Source organism: Pristis pectinata, chromosome 19 (genome assembly GCF_009764475.1).
Source record: "Pristis pectinata isolate sPriPec2 chromosome 19, sPriPec2.1.pri, whole genome shotgun sequence".
In the NCBI taxonomy this organism is placed as follows: Eukaryota; Metazoa; Chordata; class Chondrichthyes; order Rhinopristiformes; family Pristidae; genus Pristis; species Pristis pectinata.
In genome coordinates, this window is record NC_067423.1 from 20,422,849 (window position 1) to 20,438,369 (window position 15,521).

The window sequence follows — 15,521 nt, forward strand, 5'->3', positions numbered from 1 at the left end:
TACGGGAGACTGTGGGTACCTATGACAGTGAGCTTTAAAAGATGGCTTTGAAATGCATTATTCAAGTCAAGCTTCCACCCCCCCCCCCCCCCCCCCCCCCCATCTTTCAAGCGTATTCAGGGCATGCCAGTGCCAGTCTTCATTTGCCATTGTGTCAAAGGTCTGGGCCTAAATTACAGGATTCTGTTGATTTCCTACCAAAACTGTTGAACCATTAAGCAGAAACACCCTGAACTGAAAGTGAATAGTTCTCCACATTAAGTTTTCTTCTGTAATTTTTTAACTTTGAATGTTCTTTTGTAATTTATTCATTCTTATATTCTCTTTCATTCTCTTTTCTCCTGTTACTTACCACATGTTCTGCAAAGAGCTTCTTCACTACATTGAATTTATTTTGTCCCTGGATCTATCCCACCTTGCCTCACCATTGTACTGAATCTAACACATCCTACTGGGTCATCCAAGAGCTAATGCTAAAACAAGGGACAAAGAAATGTGCCATTCTTTGGCTGGATGATTCATTGACCAGACTGTTGTTGGAGTTTATCTTCTGTAATGTCTTTCAGATTGTAATTGGTTGTGAAGCTGATTCCTGTGGGAATTTCCAGCCTGTATTGTTGGAGTATAGTAAGGATCCAAGGTAAGTGACACTCTATGAAAAGCTTGTGATCAACAGATGGGTATGTTGCCATCAGAATGTTATGTGAATTCAGCAGCCAACATGGTAAAAAATTCCCACTGTACCCATAACAAAATCATATGCTGTGATTTGAGATATTCCAAATACTTGAATGTAATTCCCTCTTAACTTTCCCAGATGATTTTTAATTCTATTCTATGGCATCCACATTGTGCAAATACTATGTGCAGTGCTGAGCTGTGTGGTGCACACAGTACTAGTTTTATAATGTATGTCCACCCTCTGATTCACAAATAAAGGAATTAACCACATCCTTGAAAAACAAATCTCCCCTTACTGTGCCATCGTTGTAATAGCTTATAAAATCACTTTAGAAAAGTAGGTGAGAAAAATATGACATACAATCTTGAACAAATTATTCTATTGGATGAGAGATTTCATCTGTCTTTGTATTCATCCTCTCACTGTTTCTGGAAATTCCATGCAGCCTAATGGTGTGTTGACAGCAGTGGGGCCTCGACACTCATTACTGTTATGGACCAACTGTTGCAAACTTCATCAGCACCCAGTGCCTTGGATGTCCCTGAACAGGCATTAGACTTTTTCTCTGATGTGCGTTAATTGGGGCAGGGAGATGTCAGTGAACCAGTAAGCTGGCCCAGGTTGGGGATGGTTGGAAATTGGGTAAGTAGCTGAGTAAGGTGGGGGAGGGATGTGCTGTTGATCAGATAAATAGCCAAAGGAGTGGAAATGCAGGTAGACTTCAGAGCCTCCATCAGCAGCTTTGGGGGAATCGGTGGGCAGGTGGAGGTTGGAAGTTGGGACCTGGACCATGAGGTGGAAGGAAGGAGATCACTTGGTGTGGTGATGGGATTAGTGTCATGATGGGAGGGGGAGGAGGCTGAAGGATGAAGACTGAGAGACTTACTTTTTAGGAACAGAATTTCCAATGATATTTGGAACAATTTGGACTAATTTTCCCTTTGATGCGTTGCACTGGAAAAAATCTCAGTTGAAACATGTCCACTGCAGAATTTGTCATAAGGTATTTGGTTGAATGCAAGTGGGGAAGCAGCTGGTCTAATTTCCAGAGTGACATTAAATGACCCTGATGTGATGGTTGTCACATTTTATTCTGAAGTATTTGCAATTCTGGTCACAAGGCACTTGCAATACAGAGCACTAAGAGATCTAATTTTTAGGCATAAATTGAAAAATGAAAATAGAAAATGGTGGAAACACTCTATAAGTCAGGCAGCAACTGTGGAAAGAGAAACAGTTAACATTTCAGGTATGCAACCGTCATTAGAACTGGGATTTTAGATATATATGTTCAGATCATAAATAAACAGTCAGCTTTAAATTTAGTGAATATGCCATTCTGTGCATTTTGTCGAACAGTAAGCCACAACAAATTAGCAATGTTAATTTTATAATAATAATTTGATAACTGTGTGTCATGTGGTTTAACACTTTAGTTATGAATCTGCATATCTTCCCAGCATCAGAATTCACGATGTTATATTGGTTTGGGAGTTTATTCCTGTACTCCTTGCTCATTGTTTTTCCACTTAATTCATTCTAATGACTAGAAAATCATGGATTAACATGGTCAACCTCACAATAATTTTATGGCATATTTTTCCATATTCCAGGCTCCCAATGAGAAGTCACACTCTCAAAGCATGTACATTAGGGAGTTAAGGCTGAAACACCAACCATTAAGCATGTCTTTCTTCTGGGAAGGTTGAATAGACTTCTTAAGTCCTGCATCTGCTCGTATTTTCTCCAAAGCAATTATGTGTGGGTAGGAGAATGTTTGTATTGGTGCTACATGAGCCTGGCATCCACTTCTGGTCTCATCTGCCCTACTTGTTTTATATTTGAACACTGAGGCAGGGTGGCTGCTGAACGTAAAGTTACATTTCATCAGGGAACAGCAATTGTGAGCAGTTAGAACCAGAATTTTAAGTGTTTCCAATCAATTTGCAGCATCAGTCTTTTGTGAGAATCAGTTATGACAAGAGCATCAGTGAGACACTCTCTTTATCCTTTATGCAGAAAGGACTCCTGGTCACTTGTCCAAACAGAGTGTCTTCCTTCTACAAGCAGCAACATTGGCTGCTCACCATTCCAGTTCCATGAGGCCAGTATTTACACTGCCGTCAACTGCTCCAGCTGGAACAGGGTCACCATCCAACTGCCTGAATATGTTGCATCCAGGTACAGTTCAGAAAGGGGGGTGGCCACTTCATGGCATCACATTTACTAACTGCTTATAACCTTTGCTCTTTACTTTCACCTTAATGTTTGTCTTTTAAAAAGATGAATGTTAATTCAAGGAAATTCACTTATGTTCTTTTTTAAAATGTTTTCCCCACCGCTCTTGACTCCAGATGGTGGTGAGGTTACCTATCTACCATTCAGTCCGGAGTAAACAGCACCTAAACACTCAGAAGATAAAAGCCACCAATTCTGTCCATCTCCTAGCCGTTGCCTTAGGCTAAGCCAGATTGCTTGCAACCTTAAAGTGTTATTTGTCTCTGAACTGACATATCCTCCATAGTTGACATAGCCTTGGGCCATCTGCAACTGAAGCCTTTGATCATGCCTTTCATACCTCCAGACAAACTGTTCCAATTATCTCCTGGGCATCCTGCTACTCTCTTTAGAACAGAACTCAACATATACTGCTGCCAACTTCTGAATCTGTACTGGGTCCAGACTCAGCATTACCCCCCTCCGGACTTGCTCAGGCACGTTGATTCCCAATCCATCAGAACCTTGATTTTAAAATTCTTATCCATGCATTCAAATTCCTTCCTGGTCTGCCTCTCCCTTTCTCCAGCGCTACAACCCTCCACAAACTCTACATTCCTCCACCTCTGACCTCCTGTACATTTCCCTCTCTCAATATTAGTGGCCTCGCAATTAACCATCCAGCCACTAACCTGTGGAATTCTCTCTGTAAACCTCCCCACGTTTCTTATTTATGACGTCTCCGTAAACCCTTTCTTACTGCCAGAATTTAGTAAACTGTCCCACTATCTAGGCCTCTCCTTTGATGGTCTGTATCTTTTTTTTGTCTTTTTTTTCTGTGTGAAGCAGATTTGGGTGTTTTCAATACAGGTTGTTATTGGTGAAAAAAGAATATTTCTAGGTTAAGAAATAATATGAGTAGACTAATGCAAAGGGGAGGACAAATGCTGAAAAAAAGGCATCACCATCCTTAAGTAGGTCCTTGCAAGGCTGAAAGGACAGGAGGGTAACTGTTCTATTTAAAGTGAATTTACTTGTTCTTAATGTTGCTGAACGTTTTCCACAATTGACACCATCCTGCTCCTCCCATTAGCATCTCCACATTCCACTACAACTTTGAAATCTCTATTATTAATTACATTCCCCACTTTTAGTGCCATTTCCAAATTTCAATATTGTCCCTCAGTTTCTAATTTCAAATAATTTATAATTATTAGAATTTACAGAAGTCCCAGCATAGACCCCATTTAATGTGACACTTTGCTTTCTGCCCTGGTCCATGCAAAAAAAAAATTCCCTTTATTCCATTTATCTTTAAAAAGTCTTTCATGTCTTAAACAAAGTGTTTTTCAAAAATCCATTTAAACTTCACCAATTGCATTTCTGACAGCATAGCTGTTAAGCTCTGGACTAGTATCTGGACGATTCATCCTGAGACATGTTTGAATTCCGTTATAGCAGCTGGGGAGTTTCAAGTAATTAAATAAATCATTAATTAAGTGTGAACTATGAAGCTACTGATTGTTGTAAAAACCCAATGGTCCACCAATGTTCATGAGGGAAGGGAACCTGCCACCTTTACTTAGTCTGGTCTCAATGTGACTTCAGACCCACACCAATGTGGTTGACTCTCAACTGCCCAGGAACAAATGTTGCCCCAGCCAGTGACATCCACATACAAATACACAGAGAAAAATTCTCCTTATTCCATCTATTATTACCTTAAAGGATTCCATAACTTACGATGACTGGGATCTACCTGAACAAAATCTGTGCTGAATGGTCCTGCTCAATAAGTTCATCCTGTGTTATGGATTCTAACACTTTATTCGCAACTGAATTAAACATAATTGGCCTACGATTTCGTCCAGACAAGATCCCCTTTTCTTGCATTACAATCTGTAATCTTACTAGTCAGATATTTTATTCCCAACTTCTTTTTCCATTTCTTTCCTGATATAATTTCTTAACCTGGGCTCCAATTATTACCCTAAATATAATGCCTTCTGCTCTTCAATACCAGACCAGCAACTTATTAAACCTTTTGGCCATTGTTGCTGTTTTTAGTGCTACTCAGTTCCGATGGATTCAGAAGGAGGGCATCACAGAGAAACAAAGCTGGGGAATTGACAATGTCTACATTGGCGAGTCCTGTCCCAGGCTCTGCAGTGGGCATGGATACTGTAGAACTGGAACTGTCTGCATCTGTGATGAAGGTTATCAAGGTACTAGCTCTAATTTTTCTTCATTAAGATGCTGCAGTGGGGCAAAAACCTAGCATGTTTGATTGTGATAGCACCTAAATGTGCAATTTAAAGATGTAGTGTTATTTCTTCTCAACCTTTTAAATCTGGTAGAAGTCTGAGGACTCAATAAAATAAATCATGCAGGTGCTGGAGGAGATTGCTTGGTTAGAGACAGAGAGCCCAAAGCAAGAGAAATGTTTTGGAGCAAGGGCTAGGGATGGAGGTAGGATGAAGTTAGTTGAAAAACACGATGATGCTGGAGGAACTCAGCAGGGGATGAAGTTTGGTAGCTGATTTGTGTTTAGAGGAAATTGTAATAAAATAGCACAGGTTTTATTTAAACCAACACTCCATTCAGGATTTGGCTGTTTAGTAGGGTGGCACGGTGGCAAAGCGGTTAGCGTAACGCTATTACAGCACCAGTGACCCAGGTTCAATTCCGGCTGCTTTCTGAAAGAAGTTTGTACGTTCTCCCCGTGACTGCGTGGGTTTCCCCCCGGGTGGTCCGGTTCCAGCCACATTCCAAAGACGTACGGGTTAGCTGTGGGCATGCTATGTTGGCATCGGAAGCGTGGCAACACTTGCGGGCTGCCCCCAGAACACTCTACGCAAAAGATGCATTTCACTGTGTGTTTTGGTGTACATGTGACTAATAAAGAAATCTTAATCTTAAAGATTTGGTGGGCATTCTGTTGAGGATGTTCTCCAGAAAAGCATCACAGCCAGATGTTGGGTATTTTTTCTGCCTGTGGATAGAGCTTGTTTAATGAGAGAATAGAAGGGCATTCAGAGAACTGAGAAGGAGGTTCAGAGCAGAAAATGAAACATGGACTGAGCTGGGCAATGATTGAAGGAGCAACCAGGCAAATTGGGCAAAGATTGGAAGCAATGTTGGAAATGGAGATATTTTGGACAGAGATCAGAAAAGCGAGATTGGAATGGGTCTGATTGAATAGAAAGGGAATGCAGAGGGTTGGAGATGGGTGGCTCCATAATTAGGAGAGATGGGAATGAATAAAAGGGCCAATGTTTGGGCATGTTTAGGGGGTTGGTTGTGGAGGTAGGTCAGACAGATCGCTGGAATAGCCGTCATGTAAAAGTGCTTAACTAAAAGATCCAGCCTAAATCACCTGAGGTTTGTACAGACCCCTGCCAGGAATTCCACTGGCTCCACACTTCCATGGCATTCACCGTCCTTTTCACCTTCACCTCTGCTCCCCCTCCCCCCCCCAGCATCCTAAGTTAAACTTTAAAGCCGCACTATTGAGCCGGAAGCTTTTAGGATTATATGCATTTTTACTGGTGCTTTAAAATATGATCACACAAGAACATCAAAGCTTCCAGCACCATGATCCCCAGCTGTTTCACTCCTCCTTCCATCTGGCAGAGTTTGGTTCCACTGACCTCGGTCACAAATCAGAATCTCATCTATTCTTTATGTACAAGTTTAGCAGTGGGTGGAACCAAGCTATTTCATAATGGGCCATGCAGTTACCAGTGCTGGGGTGAGGAAGTTAAGGCTGCACATGAGGCCAGTATTGGAGGAAGTGGAGATCTGGTGACTGTGAAATTGGACGCAATTACAGAAATGGAGGGATTAGCATGCAGGACAGGAATTTTAAATTACATCAGTGAAGTTTATAATGCCTGTTTTTTTCCTTTGGAACATTCAAAAATATTAGCATTTTATTACTGTTTAAAAGTATCAGTAAAACTGTGATTAACTTGGAGCTCATTATTTTATAAATGCTTCACTCTCTTAATTAAAATTGAAACTCTGCTTAAAACAAAAATCGCTTCTCTATAAAAACAACTGACCTGATTCCTGAACGTGGATGGTCCACACATGAAAATTGGAAGTTTAGATGCCTTCAGAGTTTTGGATGTTTTAACTCCCATCCTACCCAAACCAGTTATACCTGTTATTTAAGTGAGCAAGCAGTAAGTGCCTTGGCTCTCTAGGGAGATGGTGGAAGCGGATAGTACTGATTTACTCAAACAAAGTATTTTGATGTCTTTGAAAATATGCGAGCAATTTCATATGAGGTAAATAGTGAACTTTGCATGATTTGGAGTAGCAGATAACTTTGGACTTACTGTTCCCAAAATGTATTGTCACAAGGGGTTATATCAGCTTGTGTTTAAGATTGGTGTAGATTCACCAATGAAGACTAATTCCTGTGATGAGTCACTAATCGTTATCTCAGTAGACTACTGGGATGGGGGAGGATGAATTGGCGAGGCCTTGTTGTTGCTGCACACAATTTCTAATGTTCCAAAAGATATATTTTTAAAATTCTACTGTATAGAGATTGTGCAGAAAGTCCAACTTTTTCCATCTCTTTGCAACAAAAATATATTCATTAACATTTATCCACTCTTTAAATATATCCCTTTATATTTCTTTGTTCAATTATAGCTAAAACCTGTTTATCTTCCATGTGCAGGAGATGACTGTTCTGTTCCAATTAATGACCTGCCCAGTTACATCAAGACAACTTTGAATCATCCCGTGTACAGAAATAAACTGGCAGGTGATTTCAGGGAGGCGCCGATTGGCAGTGGATGTGGACAACTAGCACCTTATGCCCACGGGGAGTCTCTGTACTTTAATGGCTGTCAGATGAGACAGGCTGTAACCAAACTTCTGGATCTGACCAGGGCCAGGTATAGACTTCCTTTAAGAAACACCTGGTGAGCTTTGTTTTGCTAGAAGTGTTAAAGCCATTGTGGGTTTCCGTAAATACAGCTGAAAACCTTTCAAAACTACATTTAACAGGAAAGAATATTCCTGTGGTCATGATGATTTCAAAAGAAACTTCCTTGTCCTTCCCTTGAACAACAGAAGGACATTGAGACACAAATATTGCATTTGTTTTTATGAAAATTATATGTAAAAGAAGAGCCCTACTAATGGGTATTCAAATAAGTAAGCTGTCCGGGGGACTATGTTCAGTTGAAAGTGGAAAAGTACATTTTAAAATGAAATTGATATCAAGCTGATTGTATCTTTTCTGTGCTACATTCAAACAATGGTCTATGAAGATAATACACAAGAATTGCTTTTATTATATGGAAGGAGCAATAATCTGGGATAAAGCTCAACCAAGCTGCAGAGCAGCAAAGCAAGTGAGCCTTGAATCTCTGTGTTCTAAATTTATGTTTGGGACTTTTAACTTAGGATGCTTAAAGAGTTGGGTTGACTAACATGGGGCAGAGATGGATAGCTGGATCACAAGATCACAAGACAAGGGAGCAGAAGTAGCCATTTGGCCCATCGAGTCTGCTCCAAAGAAATGAGAAATTGGGGGGGGGGCAAAAAGAAACACACTATTCTAACCCCAATTTCTGGCCTTATCCCCATATCCCTTGATACCCCGACTATTTAGATATCTATCTATATATCTATCTTGAATTGCACTGTGAGTTTTTCACAAGCTGCTCACCGATGGGGGTGATAGTGGGTGACCTGGGATCTGGAGCTCCGTACTTTGACGAATCATCCCAGAGCAGCGCCCACCTCCAGTAATCTGGTTCCAAATCATATCCTGGGCTGGTCCAATGTTACCACTCCTACTAAAATGAACAGAGCTGTTCGAGGAAGCAAAACCACTCACAGAAACAAAAATGCTGCGGATGCTGGAAAGCTAAAATAAATAAAGACAGAAAATGCTGGAAATACTCAGCAGAGCAGGCAACATCTGTGAGAGGAGAAACAAAGTTAATATTTTGGTTCACTAACCCGTCATCATTGCTCTAATATAAGATCAGTGATAAAAGGTCATCACCTGAGACATTAACATCATTTCTCTCCCTCTCTCCCTCTCTCCCTCTCTCCCTCTCCTCCCCTCTCTCCCTCTCTCTCCCAATATCTCTGCCCCTCTCCCCCACTCTCTGCCCCTCTGTCCCCCTCTCCCCCTCTCCCCTCCTCCCTCCCTCCCTCCCTCCCCACAGATGTGTGACTTGCTGAGTATTTTCAGCATTTTTGTATTTAGAATTATTTCCAAGCTTTTTAAAATGGAGACCCAAAATGACTAGGGCTGGTATTCTAAAAATCTTATTGAAACACCATTTAAAATAATATAATTTTATAGTTTAACACAGACAATGAGTGAACTCTTTTACAGAAGTAATTCCTTCAACCTTTTCTGCTCTTCATATAAAATTACTTGCATGTTTACTGATAAGATTTGGTAAATATATGGACTGCTTTGGGTTTAATCATTTTTCTGAACTTTGAATTCCATAATGAGTAGTTCTGATGGTGTGCTTGCTAAATAGAAAATATTTTCTGTTCTCCTTAGCAAAATCATGTTTGTGCTGCAGATTGGCAGCCTGTCACATACAGCAAGCTGCAATATTGACCTGACAAACCCCGACATTGCAGACAAGGCCATTCTGCTACAGTACAGTTTGAATGGTGGAATTACGTGGCATGTTATTGCTCAGCACCAACCAAAGGATTTCATACATGCCCAGAGGATATCTTACAATGTCCCACTGTAAGTATCAAGTTTTCTGAAATCACTCAGAACCCTGGAATGACGGTTTATGAAAGGAAAGTTCAGCCTCTGCAAAATTTGATGCAGAATTCCTCAAAACCTTCATGAAGAAATGTGACATCTGTGTAAGTAGGGAAAGGAGTTGACCCACCTCATAAACTACCACCGTAAAAAATTAAATGTTTCCTGTTCTGTTTTTTTGAGTGGTCACGAGAAGCTACTGTAAAGGCTGCTCGCTAATGTCCAGTGCATCTTAGCTCACTTGTACCTAAAAATAGTAATCAGACTCCCGTAGGACCCTGGGTAGTGTAGTGGTGCAGTGGTTAAATTACTAGAGTCTTAATCTGTAACTCAATTTACTCCTACGATTCCCACCAACACAGAAACCTGGCTTCAGCCAGTTCAATTCACTCCAAGTGATATAAAGAAATGGCTGCAAGGACTGGGTAGAGCAGAGGCAAAGAGACCAGACAATCTACACCAGTACAGCTATAACATTGACAATATGAAAAATTACTCATATACATCCTGTTCATAAAAAGGGATCAATCCAATCCAACTAATTACCACCCAGTCAGTCTACGCTCAATCATCAACAAAGTGATAATAGGTATTGTTGGCAGTGCTGTCAAGTGGCATCGACTCTCCAATAACCTTCTCACCATTCCTCAGGACTGGAGCTGAATTCCAGAAGTGAGGTAAGAGTGACTGCCCTTGACACTAAGGCAGCCTTCTTGAGTGTGGTATCAAGAAGCGCTGGTGAAACTGGTCAATGGGCATCAAGGGAAAAATACTCTAACCGTTGGAGTGCACCTTACACAAAGAACAGTGGTTATAATTGTTGGAGGTAAATCATCCCAGCCCCAGAACCACACTGCAGGAGTTCTTCAGGACAGCTTTATCAATCAGCTTCAATCCTTCATAAGGGTGGAGGAAGGGAAATTCAATTTTCAATACTGTTCCCAATTCCTCAGCAAATGAAGCAGCCCTGAGGAACCGAGACCTTTACAGTATTCAGGCATGATATAATAAGAGGCAAGTAACATTCATGCCACTGAAATCCTTGGCAGTAACCAGTCCGACAGAATCTAATCACTTGGATGTGACATTCAATGGCACTACCATCACAAGTCCCCCACCATCAACATCCCCAGGATCACTGTTTACCGGAAACTCCATTGGGCCAACCATATAAATACCGTGGCTACAAGAGCAGGTTAGAGGTTGGGTAGCCTGTGGCACCCTAAGTTTTTCCACCATCTCCCAGGCAAGACAGAAACATCCTCCATTTGCCTGGATGAGTGTAGCTCCCACAACATTCAAGGAAGTCAACACTATCCAGGACAAAGTCGGCCACATGTTTGGTACCCCATCCTCCACCCTAAATATTCAATCCTTCCTTCACCAGCTGTAGTGTTTACCCCACCTATAAAATGGACAGTGGTTACTTGACCAGGCTACTCCAACAAGACCTCTCAAAGCTGTAACCTCAGCCACCAAGAAGGAAGAGGGCTTCAGGCACACAGGAACACCACTGCAGTTTCCATCCAAGTTGCATGCTATCCTGACTTCGAAACATGGCACTGGTCTTTCATCATTACTAGGTCTAAATCCTGGAACTCGCTCCCTAACAACCTTGTAGGAGTACCTTTCCCAGAAAGACTACAGCAGTTTCAGAAACCGGCTCACCACCAGTTTCGCAAGCGGATCTGAAGATGGACAGTAAATCCCAAACTTGTCAGTGATGCCGATATTCCATGTTGTCATTAAATAAAGGAGGAGGAGGTGTTTAAATTGGAGTTATTCAGTATCATGTCAAGGTTGCATAGAGAACAGCATAATATTTTGTACCTTCTGTACAGTTGAGGCATACACTTTATTCAGTTTAGAACTGCTTATCTCTGTTCCACTTTGTACTTTGGCTCTTTAGTACAATTTTCCATCAGTTTGGATTGATGAGACGGGTAATTGTTTTGACCAAAGCAGTGCTTAACATAAACACATCATGCTGCACCTATAGCAGGCTATGCAATTTTATCTGCGGTCAGAATTGACACAGCACTTTTTCAATTGGGTGCAATGAACAATATGTCTTTGCTCCTTCAATGAAATCCAACTTTGAACCAGATTTTCCTTTATTTAGCCTGGTGAATGCTAACAAGACATTAAAATGATAATTTTGCTAATTAAGGTTATCTACCATTCTCCATCCCCATCTAAATTTTTATTTGCCTAGAAATAGGATTTCTCTTTTTTTTTAATCAGATAAAAATGTGCTGCATTTTGTGTCTAGGTCAGTTGGATTCCACAACAAATCATGAAATGGCCAGAAGTGTCTTAGAAACTATGTTAGTATGGTTTACACCCAGAATCATGCACTAAACCAGGGCCTGTGCAGTTCCTGAGGTAACCAGCTCACTTGAAGGCAGCTTCCAACAACTTACTGCGCACCTATCTGAGGAATGCATCAGCCCTTAAAAGCACACTGGCTGCTAGACACCAACAATTGATATCTACCATGGAGGAAAAAGAAATTGCAGGGGAAGGGGGAAGATTTAGTGAAACAGAGGTGCATCCTTGTCTGTAACACAGGTACCAGGAGGGAGGTCCTGTGGGCTGGATGAGGGGACGGGTGGGTGCAGGAGACCCACTGGGACCACAATAAGAAGATCCTGGTAGGAGGTGGCTCAGCCCTCTGCTCCAGGTGTAAGAATCTCCACTCAAATGAGCAATGACAAACAAATTTCACATTCTTACGAGAGGTGTCAGGGTAAGCTGCAGACCACTGAAATAGATCAAAGATTCATTCGTTGATGCATAATGATCAGTGCAGGTAGTTCTGCAAAGGAGGATGTCAGAGATTACTCTTGGCTGGATCAACCAAGCCAACAGTCCTGCAGTTGTGGTTGTAACATCAGCCACTCGGGAATCGTTCAAAAGCCAGCTGAACTCCTGATGAGTTTGTCAGGCTAACCTCACAGTGCACTCCATGCTGATCATCTGTGCGAGGGAAAGGTCACGTGACTGGCTGTTGCATGCACTGATGCATCACTACCTTTGTTTCACAAATGCTAGATGTGCAAACCCTTGTTGATGTCTCTCGACTGTGCCCTTCTGCCTGCTTCCCACCCCCAAAATAATGACACAGCTGAGAAACATTTGGGGCTTTCAATGCAATCATCTGGGAGGGAAGGAGTTTTTTTTAAATTAAAAATTATTAAGTCCAGCTTTTGATTTCACTTAATTGTTTGTCAAAATCCCTCTGCCTGCTTTATAATTTGCCCAAAAGTCTCAGCCCACAAGGCAATGTTCACCCAGTGTAGTTCTCCCTCACTGACACAGTAGTTCTGGATTGAGTCAGAGACCCTGAGAAAGGCTAGGGTTTCACTCAGCCAGAGGCTCCTCACCTTTCTGCAGACCAGTTACTCCAGAGAAATCTCAGCAACATTGGATCACTGAATGACGGGAGCCATCCACCAGCTTGGGGCCTGGGAAGAGCCCAGCTCCCAGCAGTGTGGTGAGGGGTCAGCCTTACCAGTGAGGAGGCAGAGAGCTGGCTGGTCTGCCAGCTGCTCTGCAGAAACGGAGGGAAACACCAGCTCTTGCTGCAGCTGGGCGGTTCCAATGACCCAGCCCTGTGTGCCAGCCGGGCTCTCCCACTGCTGAATTACGTGTTGGATGTGGAGACGGAGCACTTTGTCAAGGTTGATTTTACAGACTCTTTATGGAAAAACTTTTCTCCATCGCCTGTGTAAACAATGCCTCCTTCCCCTGCTCTGCTGGGCCTCTCCTGGTTTCCTTCATTGTTCTCTTGCTCCTTGTCCTCCTGCTGTTCTTTAGCCTGTGACTTGTGTCCCTCGGGCTCCAGGGCTGGATGCTGCTCTTCCTCCGGCACCAGTTGCTGTCTTCAGGTTGCTGGGTGTGCAGCATAAAGTCTCTCCCTTACTAAGCTTGAACTGTTGTACGTCTCCAGACTGGTGCAGGACACTAGAATCTAATTTTTGGAAGACCAGTTGACTTTTCTATGCTTCTGGTGCCTGTGTGGCTCACATTATAGACTGTGAGCTAGTGTCAGCAGCCAGGGAAGTAAAGGGGAGCCCACATTCCCCCAAGATTCATCCTTCCTGGCAGTGTTGGCCATGAAAAATATCTGGCTGTTTGCTCTCTCTGAGGATGAATGTATCACGTGTTCTTCCCAGTAAAAGAGGATTCACCATCAGGAAGATCTTCTGATGATGCACACCACCTGGCTTATTAAAGGGAGTCCTTACTGGGCATGAGTGAGGTCAGTGGCTGCCTGCACCTGTGGGAAGCTGGCAAGGCTGGTTAATCCCTGTGCCCAAGATGCCACCTGTCTGTTAATGAAATCAAAATATAAAAATACATCTCTGGGCCAATGCAGTGCCTGGTGACCTGGTGACGTCATGAGAGGCATGACGGGGATGTACTATGGTCACTTGGAAAGATCCTGTGGTGAGATGGCTGGGAGTCAAGGTGACCTTGACCACAAAGTAGAGAGCAGTCCATGAGAGTTTAGCTGAAACCATTGAAAACTTGAGCCTGTGCGTACATCAGAGAGGTGCAGATATTATCTGGTGGTTCTGAAGACTCAATGCAAGGTCATCTCTATACAGATGTTTGCCTCCTCCTCACTGACTTCCCAGTGTCATTATCTCCATAATAATGGAGTGCTGCCAGCATGTCCTGAATGAGCTATTCATTAAATGTGTACCTCAGCTCACATCAATTAACAACTCTGTTAATTTGAGCACACCATGTCCTTCAGAAGATGATTGAGCAGCCTGCAGTTAATTCTCAGGTGTCTCAATGTCAGGGGAATGTTCTTTATAGGGACAAAAATGTAACAAAGAAGGGTGCTCCGGTTTCCTCCCACATTCCAAAGACGTACGGGTTAGGAAGTTATGGGCATGCTATATTGGCGCCGGAAGCGTGGCGACACTTGTGGGCTGCCCCCCAAAATCACTACGCAAAAGATGTATTTCACTGTGTGTTTCGATGTACATGTGACTAATAAAGATCTTATCTTATCTATCTTACTGTGGCTATTTAACAAAGGTTATAGGTTGCACACTAAAGCTGCAGTTGATGCCAACAGAGGAGGAAACGCAGTGCATGATTTGTAAAATCTATAAGTGCACAACTGATGCTAGAAAATGTCGAATGCACTAATGTGAATTGCATGCATAAGTGTCTGGGCTAATTTCCCAGTTAGCACAATCTAACCTGGTTTAAGTCATATTTACACTGACTTGTATGATAATAGATCTAGCCACCAGTCTATTCAGTGGTTGTCTTGGCAGTTGTATTTGATTATATCATAATGCTAGGAATTACTGCTACCCACAGCTCCTTCTTGCATGTGTTGCAAGTTGTACAGATGTTCTAGATATAAAGAAAAATTAGATCAAGAATTATATTTGAAAAACAATTGCACCTGAACACTTCTGATGACATTGTTCATCATAGACATTCAAAGTGTACTTCTGCCATTAAGTACTACATAGTCAATGACGCTATTTGCAATTGAGAGGAAACATTTTACTAAATCTAACAAAATTAGAAGGCATTAGTCTTAAAGAAATTAACATCAGTTTGCAAAATTCTAGAAAATACTTCAGGGTCATCGTTGCCTCTTCACTTATGAAACAGAGGTCTCCAATTTGCACACTGCTGTCTTCCTTCCTGAGATAAAAGGATAAATACTTTATTTTAAAAGCTTAGCAGAATCATAACAATTCTGTCTCACGGTACCTATTATAGGCTGACCCCGGTAAATGAAAGGGTTCTCTGTTTACATATGTTCATAAGTCTATTTTGTCCCCAAGTCAGAAAATACACAAAAATCACTCAATA

At 42.0% G+C, this 15,521-nt stretch overlaps 2 protein-coding genes across 6 annotated transcripts in view; one reads left to right on the forward strand and one right to left on the reverse strand.

Moving 5' to 3' along the window:
• The window catches only part of reln (reelin), a 276,572-nt gene that overhangs the window by 259,110 nt on the left and 1,941 nt on the right, over nucleotides 1-15,521 (forward strand). For all 5 annotated transcript variants that reach the window (XM_052034310.1, XM_052034309.1, XM_052034308.1 and 2 more), the window contains 5 exons: nucleotides 567-640; nucleotides 2,702-2,863; nucleotides 4,967-5,124; nucleotides 7,593-7,812; nucleotides 9,450-9,647. In XM_052034310.1, the coding sequence (XP_051890270.1) occupies nucleotides 567-640; nucleotides 2,702-2,863; nucleotides 4,967-5,124; nucleotides 7,593-7,812; nucleotides 9,450-9,647 (812 nt within the window). The remainder of the gene's footprint in view (nucleotides 1-566; nucleotides 641-2,701; nucleotides 2,864-4,966; nucleotides 5,125-7,592; nucleotides 7,813-9,449; nucleotides 9,648-15,521) is intronic.
• The window catches only part of LOC127580637 (kininogen-1-like), a 31,379-nt gene continuing 30,929 nt past the window's right edge, over nucleotides 15,072-15,521 (reverse strand). The window contains exon 10 of the mRNA XM_052034316.1: nucleotides 15,072-15,350. Coding sequence (XP_051890276.1) covers nucleotides 15,303-15,350 — 48 coding nt within the window. The 3' untranslated portion in view covers nucleotides 15,072-15,302. The remainder of the gene's footprint in view (nucleotides 15,351-15,521) is intronic.